Source organism: Cervus elaphus, chromosome 2 (genome assembly GCF_910594005.1).
Source record: "Cervus elaphus chromosome 2, mCerEla1.1, whole genome shotgun sequence".
In the NCBI taxonomy this organism is placed as follows: Eukaryota; Metazoa; Chordata; class Mammalia; order Artiodactyla; family Cervidae; genus Cervus; species Cervus elaphus.
In genome coordinates, this window is record NC_057816.1 from 31,937,469 (window position 1) to 31,953,659 (window position 16,191).

Consider the following 16,191-nt stretch of genomic DNA (forward strand, 5'->3'; position numbering starts at 1 on the left):
CCACCTTAACTGCCTCTTGAGAAATCTGTATGCAGGTCAGGAAGCAACAGTTAGATCTGGACATGAAACAACAGACTGGGTCCAAATTGGAAAAGGAGTACGTCAAGGCTGTATATTGTCACCTTGCTTATTTAGCTTCTATGCAGAGTACATCATGCGAAACACTGGGCTAGATGAAGCACAAGCTGGAATTAAGATTGCCGGGAGAAATATCAATAACCTCAGATATGCAGACGATACCACCCTTGTGGCAGAAAGTGAACAAGAACTAAAGAGCCGCTTGATGAAAGTGAAGGAGGAGAGTAAAAAGTAGGCTTAAAACTCAACATTCAGAAAACTAAGATCAAGGCATCCAGTCCCATCACTTCATGGCAAACAGATGGGGAAACAGTGGAAACAGTGACAGACTATTTTTTTGGACTCCAAAATCACCACAGATTGTGACTGCAGCCATGAAATGAAAAGACGCTTACTCCTTGGAAGAAAAGTTATGACCAACCTAGACAGCATATTAAAAAGCAGAGACATTACTTTGCCACCAAAGGTCTGTCTAGTCAAAGCTATGGTTTTTCTAGTAGCCATGTATGGATGTGGGAGTTGGATTATAAACAAAGCTGAGCACCGAAGAGTTGATGCTTTTGAACTGTGGTATTGGAGAAGACTCTTGAGAGTCCTTTGGACTGCAAGGAAATCCAACCAGTCCATCCTAAAGGAAATCAGTCCTGAATATTCTTTGGAAGGACTGATGCTGAAGCTGAAACTCCAATATTTTGGCCACCTGATGCACAGAACTGAGTCATTTGAAAAGACCCTGATGCTGGGAAAGATTGAAGGCGGGAGGAGAAGGGGACGACAGAGGATGAGATGGCTGGATGGTATCACTGACTCAATGGACTTGAGTTTGAGTAAACTCTGGGAGTTGGTGATGGACAAGGAGGCCTGGCGTACTGCAGTTCATGGGGTCACAAAGAGCTGGACATGACTAAGCGACTGAACTGACTGATTCTCCATGGAAACCTTATGAGATAGATGCTGTCATCATCCTTATTTTACAGGCAGGGAAACAAGGCACAGAGAGGCTGAAAAAAAAAAAACCTGTCTGTGATCAAACAATGAGTAAGTAGAAAGGTCAAGATTTGAACAAAGTAGTCTCACAGCACCAGACAGTCTCAAAATTTGTCTTGGCTGCCTGAGACAAAGCACTAGTCCCTTCAAAAGAGAAAACAAAATGGTTCAGGCACTAACTTCTTAAAGAAATCTATCAGGGATCATATAGTACACTTTGCTGCCAGATGAAATCTTATGCTCTGCTGTAGGCAATGGAGAGCCACTGAAGGGTTTTGCCAGGGATCTAATCTGATCTAAGAATGGAATTTGGAATATCTCAAGAAATGAAGAGCTTGCAATATCCCTTAGGTGAAAAGTAACACTGAAAGTGTTAGTCCCTCAGTCATGCCTGACTCTCTGTGACCCCATGGACGGTAGCTCCCCAGACTCCTCTGTCCATGGGATTTCCCAAGTGAGATTACTGGAGTGAGTTGCCATTTTCTTCTCCAGGGGTTCTTCCTGACTCAGGGATCAAACCCAGTTCTCTTGCATTGCAGACGGAATCTTGACTCTCTGAGCCACCAGGGAAGTCCATCCCTTAGGTAATCTTTCCTAAATATAAGTTCACGCATCATTAACCTTGGTGAGATCTCCGAATGCATTTTCAGGTGTCTTTAAAAGGACTGGGCCACCCTTGTTTTGCCAACCACACATCTTACCCTCGAGCAGTCCGTGCTGTTACTATAAGTTGCAAGGCTTTGGCCTGCAGCCTCATGTGATGGATAATCACCACCTGCTTGTTCTCCACGCCACTATACATGAACTCCATTTTATAGGTTTCTTCCATGATCTATAAGGAAAACAGCAGCACAGAATTCTAAGTGAAACTAGATCTGAACAGAGGTGTTTTTTTTTTAAGGCCTCTGCTTTAATTCTGAGCTGAGATTTTTAAGTGCCTATGTTGACAGAAATTGATATAATTTTGAGAGAAATTAATATATATGTGGAGAGAAATTAGTAAGTCGTGAAAAGAATAAATTATTTTGTCAATTAAAATAAACTCATCTGGTAATATTATTCAGTTGACGACAGACAGATATGAAAGTTTACATACTGATAAAACTATAAAGCACTGCTTGTAACTCTAAAGCAAACTCACTGTGCATGGCAGCAAATGGATATGTACAGAAACAAACCTCAAGAAAGGCCCTCAAGAATTTATTGTTAGGAACCATGACCCAGCTGTTAGTCATTTAGTCTGCTCCATGAGCTGGGTCTGTCAGAGGGATTTTAGGGAGGGAATCAGTACAGAAAACAGTATCAGTGATCTCAGCTCAAGCCCAGGGTATCTTAAGCTCTTGTTCCATTCTATCCAAGGTAGCGACTCCCCTCTAATGATGTTTCTCTTTCCTTCCTGTGTTTTTTGAAGGCACTGAGTCAGAGAAATGACTCCAGGTTCTCCTATAACTGACAGTAAGATATATTTCCTAATGACACAGTGCTTCAGTTTCCTTAACTGTAAATGCAGAAGACACAGCACCAACATAATAAAATTTAAAGGATTAAACGGGGCATGGAAGGTGATTAACAGTAACTGTCACATGAAAGTGAAGTATTAGTCATTCAGTCGTGTCTGACTCTTTGTGACCCATGAACTATAGCCCGCCAGGCTCCTCCAGCCATGGGATTTTCCAGGCAAGAATACTGGAGTGGGTTGCCATTTCCTTCTCCAGGGGATCTTCCTGATCCAAGGATCGAACCTAAGTTTCCCATCTTGCAGGCAGACTCTTTACCATCTGAGCCACCAAGGAAGCCCAACTCTCACACAGAAATGGTAATTCCTCTCTGTCTTCCAGGATACTGCTCCCTGGTCCAATCCCTCCCAACATGGCCCATCTCCATCTCCAGTCTGTAGTCATTAAGTTCTACTCCCCTACAAGCCACATGGCAGGTCTGAGAGGGGGACTAGAGATCAAGCAGACTAGTGGAAAGAAAACAGACTCTGGGTATCAGAGGATCTGAGGTCAAGTCTCTGATTTACTACCTTTAGCTCTCTGATTATAACCTTGCTGAGTGCTGTTTCATCTGTAAAATGGACTCAATACTTATTGCTACCCAATGGGATCTGTGTGTGTGTGTAGCCGTGCCATCGGAGAAGGCAATGGTAACCCCCTCCAGTGTTCTTGCCTGGGGAATCCCAGGGACGGCGGAGCCTGGTGGGCTGCCGTCTATGGGGTCGCACAGTGTCAGACACGACTGAAGTGACTTAGCAGCAGCAGCAGCTGTGCCATGCCCCTTTCAGGATCTTAGTTCTCTGACAGGGACTGAACCCGCGCCCCCTTCAGTGAAAGCACAGAGTCTTAACCACTGGACTGCCAGGAAGTTCCACCTAATGGGATTATTATGAGGATTAAGTAAAAGAGACTTGAAATCATTTCGTGAACTATAATGTAACAATTATAGTCACCATCATTAGCTTCCTACTGGGTCATAATTAGTCATATATAAACTTACTATTAGGAAGACATAACCCAGAAGAGTTCCCAAATGCCAATATCCAAAAATGAAAGGAAATTGCTCAAAACTAGAAAGAAAGACACTTAAGGCAAGTAAAATTAAATTCTACTTAATGAACTGAGGAGAAACATAAGGACCTTTAAATATTCAAAAGATGGTTAAAAGAAATGAGAGAGATGGTACAAGCTGAAAATATAAACAACCTCAAACTGAGTGCAGCTACATTTTCAGATGAAAGATTCATAATATTATAAATTAATTTTAGTATATCTGAAATTTGTTGTTGTTTAGCCACTAAATTGTGTCCAACTCTTTTGCAACCCCATGGACTACCAGGCTCCTACAGCCCACCAAGCTCCTCTATTTGTGGGACTGCCCACGCAAGAATACTGGAGTAGGTTGCCGTTTCCTTCTCCAGGGGATCTTCCCAACCCAGGGATCAAACCTGCATCGCCTTCCCTGGCAGGCGGATTCTTTACCACTGAGCCAACAGGGAAGCCCCCATTTCTGAAATACAAATTAATAATATTTTAGAACACAAAAGAAATCTTAGAAATCGGGGAGATTAAGTAACCTGCTCTGTATCGCCCAGCAAATCAGAGGCAGACATGGGAACAGAACCAAAGCCCCGTGACTCGAAAGCCAGTGCCGTGTCCCCTAATTATGCTGCTCCTCGTATCACTAACTTCTGTCACAGGCTGAAAGTGGGGAGCCCAGCAGAGCCTTGTGAAGTCCTCTGACCCTAACTAACTTAGAGAACACAATTTCTGGACAAATACCTATCTGAGGAGAAGGTCTCAATAAGCTTACCTGTTTTGCTGCTGCTGAGGCCAAATCACTCTGCTTCAAATATAAAGGGGCAGCCACATTCCACAGCTTTTCCTGTAGGGCCTGACAAGTCAGCAGAGGACAGGACACAGAGATCAGAAAGACTGCCATATCATTTGAGACTTAGGTGTTTGTTTTGCTTTGAAAATTTACTGTGATCAAGACTTTCTCTCAGTCTTAATTTTTTTTTTTTTTCCAGTCTTACTCTTTTAAGCCAATAAGCCTTACCTGTTATGACAGAGTGGAAACCAATGATTTGGGCCAAATGCAATCCTCCCCATTCAATTCTTGGCCCAAAGTCCCCATGCCCCAGACCAGAGAATGCAAGCAGAGTGCAGGAGACATGAAGGCCTCATCACAATGTCCAGGCAAGCTAGGCTTCTGAGGCTCTGGGACCTCCTAATCTCAAAGCCCATAGACTACCCTGACAGCCCAGACCCCTTGACTTGATTCCTTTTTCTTTGCTCTATGCCCACTATCTGTGAACAGCCCCATCACCTGACCAACATACTCAAATAAAAAATCAAGACGCTTTCCTAGATTCCTTGCTCTCTAACTCTCTATATTCAAAACTATCACTTAGGGCCATGAATTTTACCTTTCATCTCTCTTCTCTCCTATCCATCCATATGGCGTCTCATCTAAACCTCTGCTATAGTCTCTTATTTTCACAGTCCTTCTTAATTATAGACATAATGACAGTTCAGAAAACCTAGACTTACACTGTACAATAGAAATATAATAACATAAGCCATGGATGTGATTTTACATTTTCTAGTAGTTACATCTCTGAAATTTGAAAAAAAGACAGAAAAATAACAATAACCAAAAAAAGTAAAAAGAGACAGGTGAAATTAACAATAGTTTATTTAACCCAGTTTATCATATCACTATGCAATCAATATTTTAAAAATTATTAATGAGATAGTTCACATTTTTTCATACTAAACCTAAGAAATCCAGTGTGTATTTACACTAACAGCACATCTCAATATGAACGTTTAAAGTGCTCAACAGTTACAGGTACCTAGTGACTATCAGACAGTGGCAAGTCTGGAGTAAAAAAATAGAAATTTTTAAATTATACTACTAAATTATACTACCACTAACAGAGTTACTGTTTTCGAATATTTGCTTCCAATAATTTCTCATATACATGTTTTTTATATAGTTGTAGTCAGAAATCAGAGTAATTTTGTATGCTTTTTGGGGTGTGTGTGCACTAAGTCACTTCAGTCAGTTCTGACTCGTTGTAATCCTATGGACTGTAGCCCACCAGGCTTCTCTGTCCGTGGAATTTTCCAGGCGAGAATACTGAAGTGGGTTGCCATTTCCTCCTCCAGGGGATCTTCCTGACCTAGGGATCAAACCCGCGCCTCTTAGGACTCCTGCATTGGCAGGTGGGTTCTTTACTACTAGCGCCACCTGGGAAGCATTTGAGTACGTAACATTATATCACATTTTGAAGTAATCTCTTCTCTTTTCCTACTAAAGAAAAGTAGATTCTTTTCAAAGGCCTTTTTGTATTTCAATGCAGAAGATAGCAAGCCAAGGAAGAAGGAAGAAGACCAATGATGACATGGCACTCACTATGTACCAGACAATAGACCAAGGGTTTTCACATGCTGCTTGCTACCAATTCTCACCTGGGTAGAGTAATTATTAGCCTTGTTTTATAGAAACTTGGAAATGCCAAATAACTGTGTAAAGGGGCATAAAGGAACTTTTGGATGTAATGGAAATGTTCTATATCTTAACTGTGCTAGTGGTTACAAAGATATATACATTTGAATGAATCTATCTAGCCAATTTAGGACTGTTTAAATCCCAACCTACTTCAGTGTACACATCCATCTTCACATGTATACATACACCTACATCACCCTAAAATCACATATCTTACAGTGTATAATAATTTCTGACTCCTCCATTTATTCTGACTTTGGTCAAATATCACTAACAGCTTTGAAGACTAACAACACTTAGAACTAAAGCCAAGGTAAAGTCTTATCAAGTGAGAGGGCTCTCCTAAATCAGAAGTCTGAATTAATAGCAGAACTCTGCTGCAGAAGCTGACAGCTATTGAGCTAGTTTAATTGGTTTTCAACTCAGTAAACTGAAACAGCTTTTTGGTACTAATTTTGGTACTAATTTGGTATACACACACACATACATATATATACATGTAATCTACCTACCTAGTATGAAATGCCAGCAAGTTGGCCCTTTTAAGAGCAATGAAATCAACCTTTGACTAATTTGACTTTGACAAAATGAAATTAGCATTACAAATATATATAAATTTATATAAGATCTTTGCTAATCAAATGATTAAAAAACAGTTAAAATCCTTGGGATTCTAATGCAACTGATTATCCAATCTGCTCCAATTATATAATAAAAGAATTCTCCCAAATTAAAAAATTAAAATTCCTATATGAGTTAACAATTCTTTAATTAGAGATGAATGTAATTATACTTCAGAGTACATAATTTCCCCATTGCTAAGCAGTTGCATAAGACCATATATTTTTCCACTTAAGGCCTCAAACACTGCTGAATCCATTAAAGTGCATTCTTAGCATCATATTCAAGAACAAAATGGATTCAAACCAACCTTAATGAGAAGCAGTTGACACCTAAGATAGGTAGCAGAGAAGTCAGCTACTCCTGCCAATTCAGACTGAAGTTCTCCAAGCCTTTGCAGATCCCTGCCATAAATAAAACCCCAAGTCAAACAGAGAACAAGGATAATGACAACAATTAGAGATCATGTCAAAAGCATTTACCATTTTATACCTAGCAAATTGGTTAAAAAAAAAATTTTAAATGACAGAACCCAGTGCTGAAGTGGTTATAATGAAACTGGTTCATTTATATTTTGATAGCAGTTTAAGTTGATATAATTCTTCCGGAAAGTAAAACTGTAATACACTACAAAGGCACACATATAATCAAATTATTTGATAAGTAGTTTTATCCTGAGAGATAGCAGGGAAATATTCAAAACAAATGAAGTGTTTTATGCCCCACAATATTCATTGTTATATGGACTATTATAGCAAAACACAGTAATTATTTAAATATTTAATGGTAGAGGAATTATTAAATAAATTACTGTACATCCAGTCAATGGAATATTCTACAAGCATTAGAATATAATATGGTAATAAGGTATATGATCTCAATTATATAAAAACTATATATATATACATACATATATACACACAAACATAAGAAAAAGACAGCAAACTGTTTTCTAGATAGAGGAATTAGGGTATTTTTGTTGCCTTCTCCCAACTATGCTTTATTTTCCAAATGTTTTATACAATGGACAGGTATGTTTTTTTTTTTTTAAAGATTTTCTTGATGTCTTTTTTTTTTTTTCTCTCTCTCTTTTTTTTTTTTTCTTGATGTCTTTATTGAATTTGTTACAATATTTCTTCTTTTATGTTGTGGTTTTTTGGCCCCAAGGCATGTGGAATCCCAGCTCCTGGACTAGGGATCAAACCCATACCCTCCGCATCGGAAGGCGAAGTCGTCACCGCTGGACCGGCAGGGAAGTCCGACAGGTATGTTTTATATCATCAGAAAAAAATTTTTTTAAATATTGTAGTGGGCTATGTTGGCTGCCTACCTAATTTATGCTCTACTTCTTCCTAATAATGTGAACCCTTCCTACTTCCTACTAAGTGAACCCTGATTTTGTTCAAGAGATGTCCCCAAACCTAGTTCTAGGTAGAGTCCAACTGGATTAAACCAATTGGTACATGTCATCTCCCTGGTTATGTGACCTTATCAGTCCTATTTGGAAGGAAAGGTTTCATTCTTTTTTTTTGGCTGTGATGTGTGGCATGCAACAATCTTAGTTCCTGACCAGGGATCAAACCTGTGCCTCCTGCAGTGGAAGCGTGGAGCCCTAGCCACTGGGACCCCCAGGAAATCCCCTGGAAGGACTCATATTTGAAACTTGAAGCAGGTTTGATGGTGGTCTCCGAATCACTCATGTTCCCGCTTTCTCTCTTACTAAACTGAATAAGAATGTTTTATAGTCCTGATTACCAATAGCAGCCATACTATAACTCTAAAAGAAAAAAGCCTTGGGATAAAGCAAATGTTGAAGACAAGAAAAATCCAAAGAGGCAGAGAGAAACTGGATCCTTAATGATATAAATGAACTACTTAACCATAGCATACTTAGAACTAACAATCCATCTCAAGAAAATTCATAGAAAGCTGCCTGGTTTTTTAAGATCCATATCAAGATTTCATATAGTAATCATAACTGTGGGAAACCTAAAGATTTGGCTAATGAGAGAAGTTAACTCAGGGCTGCTATAATATATCAAGTTTCAGAGCAGTCTGTACAAAACCGTCCACTGTCCTCTTATTTCGGGCAACTTTCTGATAGCTAGTGCTGCCTCCTGAGGACCTTGGTACCAAAAAGGAGATGCCCCGGAAAGGGGCGAAGAGGGAATTATTTCCAAAGTGACTGAATAAATTGGGGTCTGTGGCTTACACTATTGTCTCTGAGTTTTGGTGGTTTGAGCTGATCCTGGAGAGCCTGCTCATGTGTGGGAAATCTATCACAATAAATGGCAAGACCCTGTACTAGCTAACCACACCTGTAAAATGGTATTTTGGTGGCCAGCTGGTCTCTCCCTTTTTGCACCACTAATACCTATCTTGCAAAAGATGGCCCTGAATCATTCTACTTTGGAACCATATCATCTACACACAGATTCTGCCTTCTCTTACATTACAGAGAACACTGACAAGCTGACTATACATTAGCTGACCGTTCCCAAGTGTTAAGTCATTCTACCATCCTTGGACCGTAACGATTACTCTTGAGTTGCACAAAACAAGATGCTACCCAACTAGCTACAGGAAATCTGAACTATTATACAAACAAAAATAGAAATTTTCTAGCCCTGCTCAAAACATTCTGTGTCCCAGTGTTTCCTCCCTGTATCTTTTTATGCCCACAATCCTTAGGAAGCCTCAGTTCAGACATTCATCAGGAGACTATAAATGGAAGGGTTAAGTCCCCTCTTCCATCATCTTCTTCCAATATAGTAAGTACAGAAAACCCTGTACTTAATGTATTGTGTGGGAAGCACAATATTGCCTGCCTTATATACCCAACCAGGCTGTAAGATCCCCAGCAACAGAGACTATGTCTTGTCACGACTGTGTCCCTTTTGCCCAGCACAATGCTTGACATACGATGGGTGATGAAAAACCATATAACAAATTAATGAACCCAGGCTCCCTCACTCATTGTAAAAGTTGGCTAACTCTCATATGATTGTTTTCAAATTCAATGAAACAATGTACATAAAACACTTAGAAGAGTGCATACATAGTGGGCACTTAATAGAAAACAGCTCTTGCTATGAACAAGGATAGCAGAGCCTTACAAAGGATCAAATCCATGAGACTGAAGATGAGGTATGACCAGAAGAAAATGCCATCTATAAAAATCTTAGAAGTTTTCCTTCCTGGTTAAGCCACCATAACTAAAGTTTTCAACAAATACTTACTAAGCTCCTATAAAGCACCCAAAATACAGTGGTGAACTCAAAGTTATGTCAAATTCTAAAAACAAACCAAAAATTCATCCCCCAGGACCGTCACTGAACTATAGTAGTGAGGTGAAATCTTAGTTGGGCGACATGGCTGCTTAGATTACAACAAAGGACAATGTGTATGACGGTGAATTTTATTTGTTTGATACTAGCACTAAGAAGTAAATGACCACAATCCTAATCAGAGAAACTTCTGTATGAAATTTGGACTAACAGTTCACTTTTCAACAACTATAGAAAATGTAAATTCTGAAGAATCCCAGGGGTCATCTGATCTATTCTTCAAGGATATAAGAATCCCCTTCACTGCTACATATCAGAGAGCATCAGTATTAGAGTCAAACAAAGCTAGACTTAAATCTCAGTTCTACTTCCTAACAAATTGCTTCATTTCCCCCAATTTCTACTTCTTCATGAAATGGTTTACAATATCTAACTGCAATAATGTTTGTAAAACATAGTAGGTGATCAGCTAACTACTGTACCATCTGCTTTCCTTTCCAAATTTTTCACCATCCTGGCCACCTTTCTCAAGAATGCACTTAACGAAAAACACAGTGCCCAGGACGGACCACAGCAGTAGAACGGTCCTCTGACCAGCCCACAGCACAGCAGGACTGTCACCTCACAAAGCCCAGGTCATGAGGGCGACTCCAACCAGGGTGTTTACTGAAGTCAAATACCAGTGATCTACCTAGTGGAGGGCCAGGGTGGATCTGAAAGGAATACTGTATAGCATCTTTGTGTTTCTGTTGTATGTGGGTGATTTGGAGATTTATCTTTTTTTTTCCTTTGGTTTTTTTCCAAATATTGTTTAATAAAGTTTCATTAGCTTAAAAAAAAAAAAAAAAAGCCAGCATTGCAGCTGATGACCAAACTAGCTCACTTTCGTACATTCTGTAATTTCTTAATGCCAGCTGGTTAGTAAAGTGTCAAGGATAAAACTTAAATGTTTATTTAGGTGTGGCTAAGTCGGAAGTAGAGTTTATTTTCCGAGGCTCAGCGCCAACAACTTCAGTTGCAGCCTCTAAATTTAATCACCTTGGTGAGGAAGCAGATGAGAAAGAAAATGTGATTGAGGCAGCACTTCAGGGTCAGCAAACTTTTTCCATAAAGGATCAGATAGTAAATATTTTAGGCTTTGCCATCCATAGTGTCTCCATGGTAACTACTCAACTCGACCACTGCAGCAGGAAAGCAGCTGCTAAATGCTGTATCTCAATCAAATCCTATTTACAGAGACAGACAGATACTGCCTCTGCTAAAAGCAAATGGGTTTCATTTCTTTTCAGATCATGCAGGACATTCCAACAGAGCCTGACAGTCTGCTGATTGTTATCAATATCCTTCCCTTCTTCCTCAGTCACCATGTGCTAACTAAGCACTGGTCACTTGGAACAAAAACTATCTTTCCTAGCTCCTCGCAGCTAGATATAGCTATGTGACTTAAGTTCTCCTCAATGAGACACAAGGAAAATTAGAACATGCAACTTTGCGGGAAGTGTCTTTAAAGGGAGTGCTTGTAGAAATGATGCCCTTCTACTCTTTCCTGTTTCCTCGAGGCTGGATTATAAAGGAGACAGTTAAAGTTTGGATCTTCAGGCAAAGGCCACTTAATGCTGAAGATGGAGAAACAAGAAAGAATGAGTCTAGGTTATCAGCCACCTCAGCTGTCTGCCTATGAGAAAGAATTAACTTTTCCTCTTGTTTAAACCACTACTAGTTGCATTTTCTGCTACTCAAACTAATATATATATAAAGGTAAGAAAAGCTGAAAACAGCTTCTTTGCTAACTCTTTCTAGTTTTGTACTAATCATCAATCTAGTCATGAACACAAACCTTTTCTTTGTAATATGCTTAAACCACAATCTAATCCAAAATAAAAACATCATAAAATCATGTCAACAGAGTCAGAAAAACCAGCCTATAACCAACATTAGAAATCATAAGGGTCAAGCCAAGCATAACAACATTAACTCTGTCAAAGGAAAGGGATGATCAGTCACCTCACCTGATGGTGAACTCTAGTAGCTCCTGGGTTCCCTGAGGGTCGAGGTGCTGAAGACTGTATACCCTTTCAAGGCTCTGCTGCAGGAACTGATGGGAAGGATCCTCATGAGGTGTGATATTGGGAGAAAGACCTGATGACACTAGTTTTCTACCTGGTAACTAAGCACACACAGTGAGGTTACAGCATCATCAAACTCTGTGGCTCAACTTCTGCTAACACGAAGAAACCAGGGGAAAAAATGTGAGTCAAACAAAGAAAAGGAAAAAGAGCTAGGTAATTCTGTAAATAATCTTTTTCTTTTTCTTTTTCTCCTTCCTCAGCTTAAATGGGAGAAAGGGAAACAGAGAGAGAAAATGAACATGGTCTACCGAATACAGCCAGCCACAAGCTGCAAGGAGAAAAAGAAAAGAGAATGGTATAATATTATTTTCTATTGTTAATTGAAATAAATGGGCTAACCACACAAATGAGACTAAAAATTAATGCCATGTTTATTTTTAACCTTTATTGATCATTCACTTCATAGAAGACTGATGATTTATTCCCAAGTAAATTTTTGTATTAAAAAACATTTATAACATGCTATAAAAATGTTTTATATTATGATAATTGATAATTATAATTCTTGTTCTTACTGTTAAAAGTGGCTACCTTTCAAGAAAAGGATGAGAAAGAGAGCAAGAATTTCAATTTTAACTTAGTATCTTCTATATAGTTTAAATTTTCTAACCATATACATATATTATTCTAATTTAAGTCATTTAGAGTTATTTAAGTAGGGATAAGTAAATTCACGTAAAGAGCTTAACAAAGTGCCTGCACACAGCCCTCGGTGTTTGCTATCATCATAAGTATGGTTCTGATACTGATAATTTTTTCTTTCTGTAACTCTTAGGTTTTTAAAATAACATTTGATTATTAAAAAATAAACTTGAGAATGATAACTTCATGTAATTATTAAAATGTAATAGGATCTAATCCTTGATTTAAAATACGCTGTTCCAAAAAATAAAAAAATAAAATGCGCTGTTCCAGAAACTTCCCTGGCAGTCCATGCTTCCAAAGCAGGGGGCATGGGTTCGATCCCTGGTCAGGGGTCTAAGATCCCACATACTGTATGAGGTGGCCAAAAAATTTAAAAATAAATAACATAAGAAATGTTTCAGGCTTCTTCTTGCCTAATATAACACAGTCAATAACCCAGGTACAATCAAAAAATGAATCTTCTTAAAAGGTAAAGGATTCAGAAGCAGGAGTACAAAATAAAAGAGAAAGAATTAATGAATGTGTTTTCAGAAAATATATAGTCTGCTTTCTGCTATTTATCACAAAGGACTAAAAATCAAAAAAAGCAACAACACAAAGAATAGATGTTTTCAACATACCCTCAAGGCAGGAACAAGATGAGAAAGACTGTCTCGGAGGTAGGCATAGTGCCTGAAGGTATGATCTGAGAACAATGCAGGCATCGTTGGACAGGTTTTAGCAGCATTGAAAATAAGAACCAAAACTGCAATGTCTGATAAATATGTGGGTTAAGTAAACTTGAAAGTATTGAAGGTTGAGTCTGGCCAGAATTTTGTGCCTCTACTTCTAACCCCTCAAATTCCTACTAAATGACTACAATTTTTCTAACAAACAAATGCAGATTCAAAGAGCTACACAACCTCACACCAAATTTTCCCAATTACCCACCCCCAATTACCAAAGAAAGGTTATTTTAAACTATGTCTGTTGATGAGAATACTAACAAATACAAACTTTGGTACAATACCTACTAAAGTATACACTAGCACAATCTCTTTGAATAATAACTTGATACAAGATTACAGGTTTCCCTGGTGGCTCAGTCAGTAAAAAATCTGCCTGCAATGCAGGAGACCCGCCTGAGTGCAAGAGACTCGGGTTTGAGCCCTGGGTCGGGAAGATACCCTGGAGAAAGAAATGGCAACTCATTCCAGTATTCTTGCCTGGGAAATCCCATGGACAGAGGAGCCTCGTGGGCTACAGTCCACGGCGTTGCAAGAGTTGGACACAGCTTAGCGACTAAACCACCACCCTAAGAGACTTATGAATGCTGAGTAATTCCACATCTCAAAATCAAATAGAGAATCATTCAAATAATAGCAAATAATCAGAAACAATCTAAATGTCCAAAACCAGGAGAACAATTATACTTCTGTTTCATCAATTTGATGGAGTATCATGCAATCATTAAAAATTACATTTATTAAAGATGTTTAGTGCTCGCTTTGGCAGCACATATACTAAAATTGGAACGATACAGAGAAGATTAGCATGGCCCCTGCGCAAGGATGACACGCAAATTCGTGAAGCGTTCCATATTTTTAAGTTCCTTCTGATAAAATTTCATGGCAATGAAAAAAAAAAAAGATGTTTAATATTCTATCAGAAGCATTTTACTATAACTGAAAAAAGTAGGCTCCAAAATGTATAGGGGATATGATAGCAGCTGTCAAGAAATGTTTTTGGATGAAATAAAATGTTTAAAAAAATAACAGCAAAATCCCAAATCCAAGCTTTTAAAAAGGGAGAAGGGCAGGTGGGGAGGCAGGAAGGCACCTCTTGGGCTCTAGGGCTCTAAGCTCAACCTGGTCACCACCTGGTTGCAGAGAGGCTGCCTCCCCACCTCCCTCTGGTCTGTCCCAGCCTCTTCTAGTACATCCACTCCCACTACCCAGGAAGGCCGTGTGGGGAGTAATCGCTGCTTTCTCTTTCCCTTTCCCATACCCACTCCTCCGTCCATCCGCAGTGCTAGACCCCCACCTCAGCCATGGCCAGGCTCAGGGTCCTGCGGGGTCCTGTCTGAAGCCAAGCCAAGGTGTGGATGTGTTCCATGAAGACCTGTGTATTATGACAGAGAACCTGCTCGGGAGCTATTTCCCCAAGAAGATTTCTGAGTTGGATGCATTTTTTTTTTTAATCCATTTTTAAAGGAGCTAACTCTCAATGAAGCCAACTAGAGCAATCTGAAGGCCCTGGTACGCAGGCCTGATCCAATCAAAGAGAAAGAGAAGGAGGAGGGGAAAAAAACAGCAGGAGAAGGAGGACAAGATGAAAAGAACAAAGAGGAAGATGAAGACAAAGGTCTTCCATGATGTAGCCTAGTAAGCTGCAATGAGAAGACTGGAGTCCTCCTGCAGCGTGTGAAGCCTGATATCAAGGATGTTGCTGAGAAGCTAAACCTGGTCACCACCTGGTTGCAGCTGCAGATACCTCAGACTGAGGATGCGAATAATTTTGGAGTGGCTGTTCAGAAGGTGTTTGAGCTGATAACTGCCCTTCACACCAAACTGGAAGGCTTTCGCACACAAATCTCCAAGTACTTCTCTGAGCACGGTGATGCCGTGACCAAAGCAGCTAAGCAGCCCCACGTGGGTCTTCTCGACAACTGGTGCAGGGGCTGGAGGAGGCAGAGTACCAGGATATCTGACTGATGGTCATGGAGCTCTGCAATGCTTACGCTGTGTTATACAACATCATCCTGAAGAATTTTGAAAAGCCCAGGGAAGAAATGAAGGGAATGATCTATTGAGAGCTTCCTCTCATTCTGTGATGGGTCCAGCAGAGACCTTCTGAATTTTACAGGGAACTCCACACTTTCCCTACCCTCTGCATGTTGAGGTTGCTTCCTCACCTTGCTTCCTAGGCACAATAAATACAGTCATACCATTGCCAAAAAAAATAAATAAATAAACAAAAAGGGAGAAGGAAGCACACCAAAATATTAACAATTACTTTAGCTAGTAAGACTCTGGCTGTTAAATATGAATTTTTTTTCCACTTTAAAATTTTTTCTATGTGTATTAATTTTTTAACAGAGGGAAAATCAGAAATTAAAAATACAAGATAGGACTTCCCTGGTGGTCCAGTGGTTAAGACTCTGAGCTCCCAAGGCAGGGGGCATGGGTTTAATCCCTGATTCAGGAACTAAGATCCCACATGCCTCTCAGAGTGGCCAAAAATTAAAAAGAAGAAGAAGAAGAAGAATGTACAGCTACTATATCAGCAGCAGACTGCTTACCTCCAGACTTCTTTTACATTGAGAGAAAAACAAACAAACCTGTAATTAACATTTAAGCTACATTTGAGTCAATCTCTGTTATTTGAAGCCAAACATACTAACATTATACTTTCAAAAATGTTTAGCTTTTTTTTTTTTTAATGTGAAGGGG

The 16,191-nt window shown here is 39.4% G+C and overlaps 1 protein-coding gene, 1 non-coding gene and 1 pseudogene across 3 annotated transcripts in view; 2 read left to right on the forward strand and 1 right to left on the reverse strand.

Annotated features, from left to right (window-relative positions):
* Positions 1–16,191, reverse strand: part of INTS4 (integrator complex subunit 4) — a 99,422-nt gene that overhangs the window by 17,769 nt on the left and 65,462 nt on the right. For both annotated transcript variants that reach the window (XM_043875470.1, XM_043875474.1), the window contains exons 14-18: positions 13,381–13,514; positions 11,996–12,153; positions 7,010–7,103; positions 4,375–4,455; positions 1,767–1,897 (exon numbers count right to left, since the gene is read on the reverse strand). In XM_043875470.1, coding sequence (XP_043731405.1) covers positions 1,767–1,897; positions 4,375–4,455; positions 7,010–7,103; positions 11,996–12,153; positions 13,381–13,514 — 598 coding nt within the window. The remainder of the gene's footprint in view (positions 1–1,766; positions 1,898–4,374; positions 4,456–7,009; positions 7,104–11,995; positions 12,154–13,380; positions 13,515–16,191) is intronic.
* On the forward strand, positions 14,070–15,551 carry LOC122677198 (annotated as a pseudogene).
* Positions 14,239–14,345, forward strand: LOC122677555. The gene has a single exon (XR_006335834.1). It is a non-coding gene; the product is annotated as a U6 spliceosomal RNA (small nuclear RNA).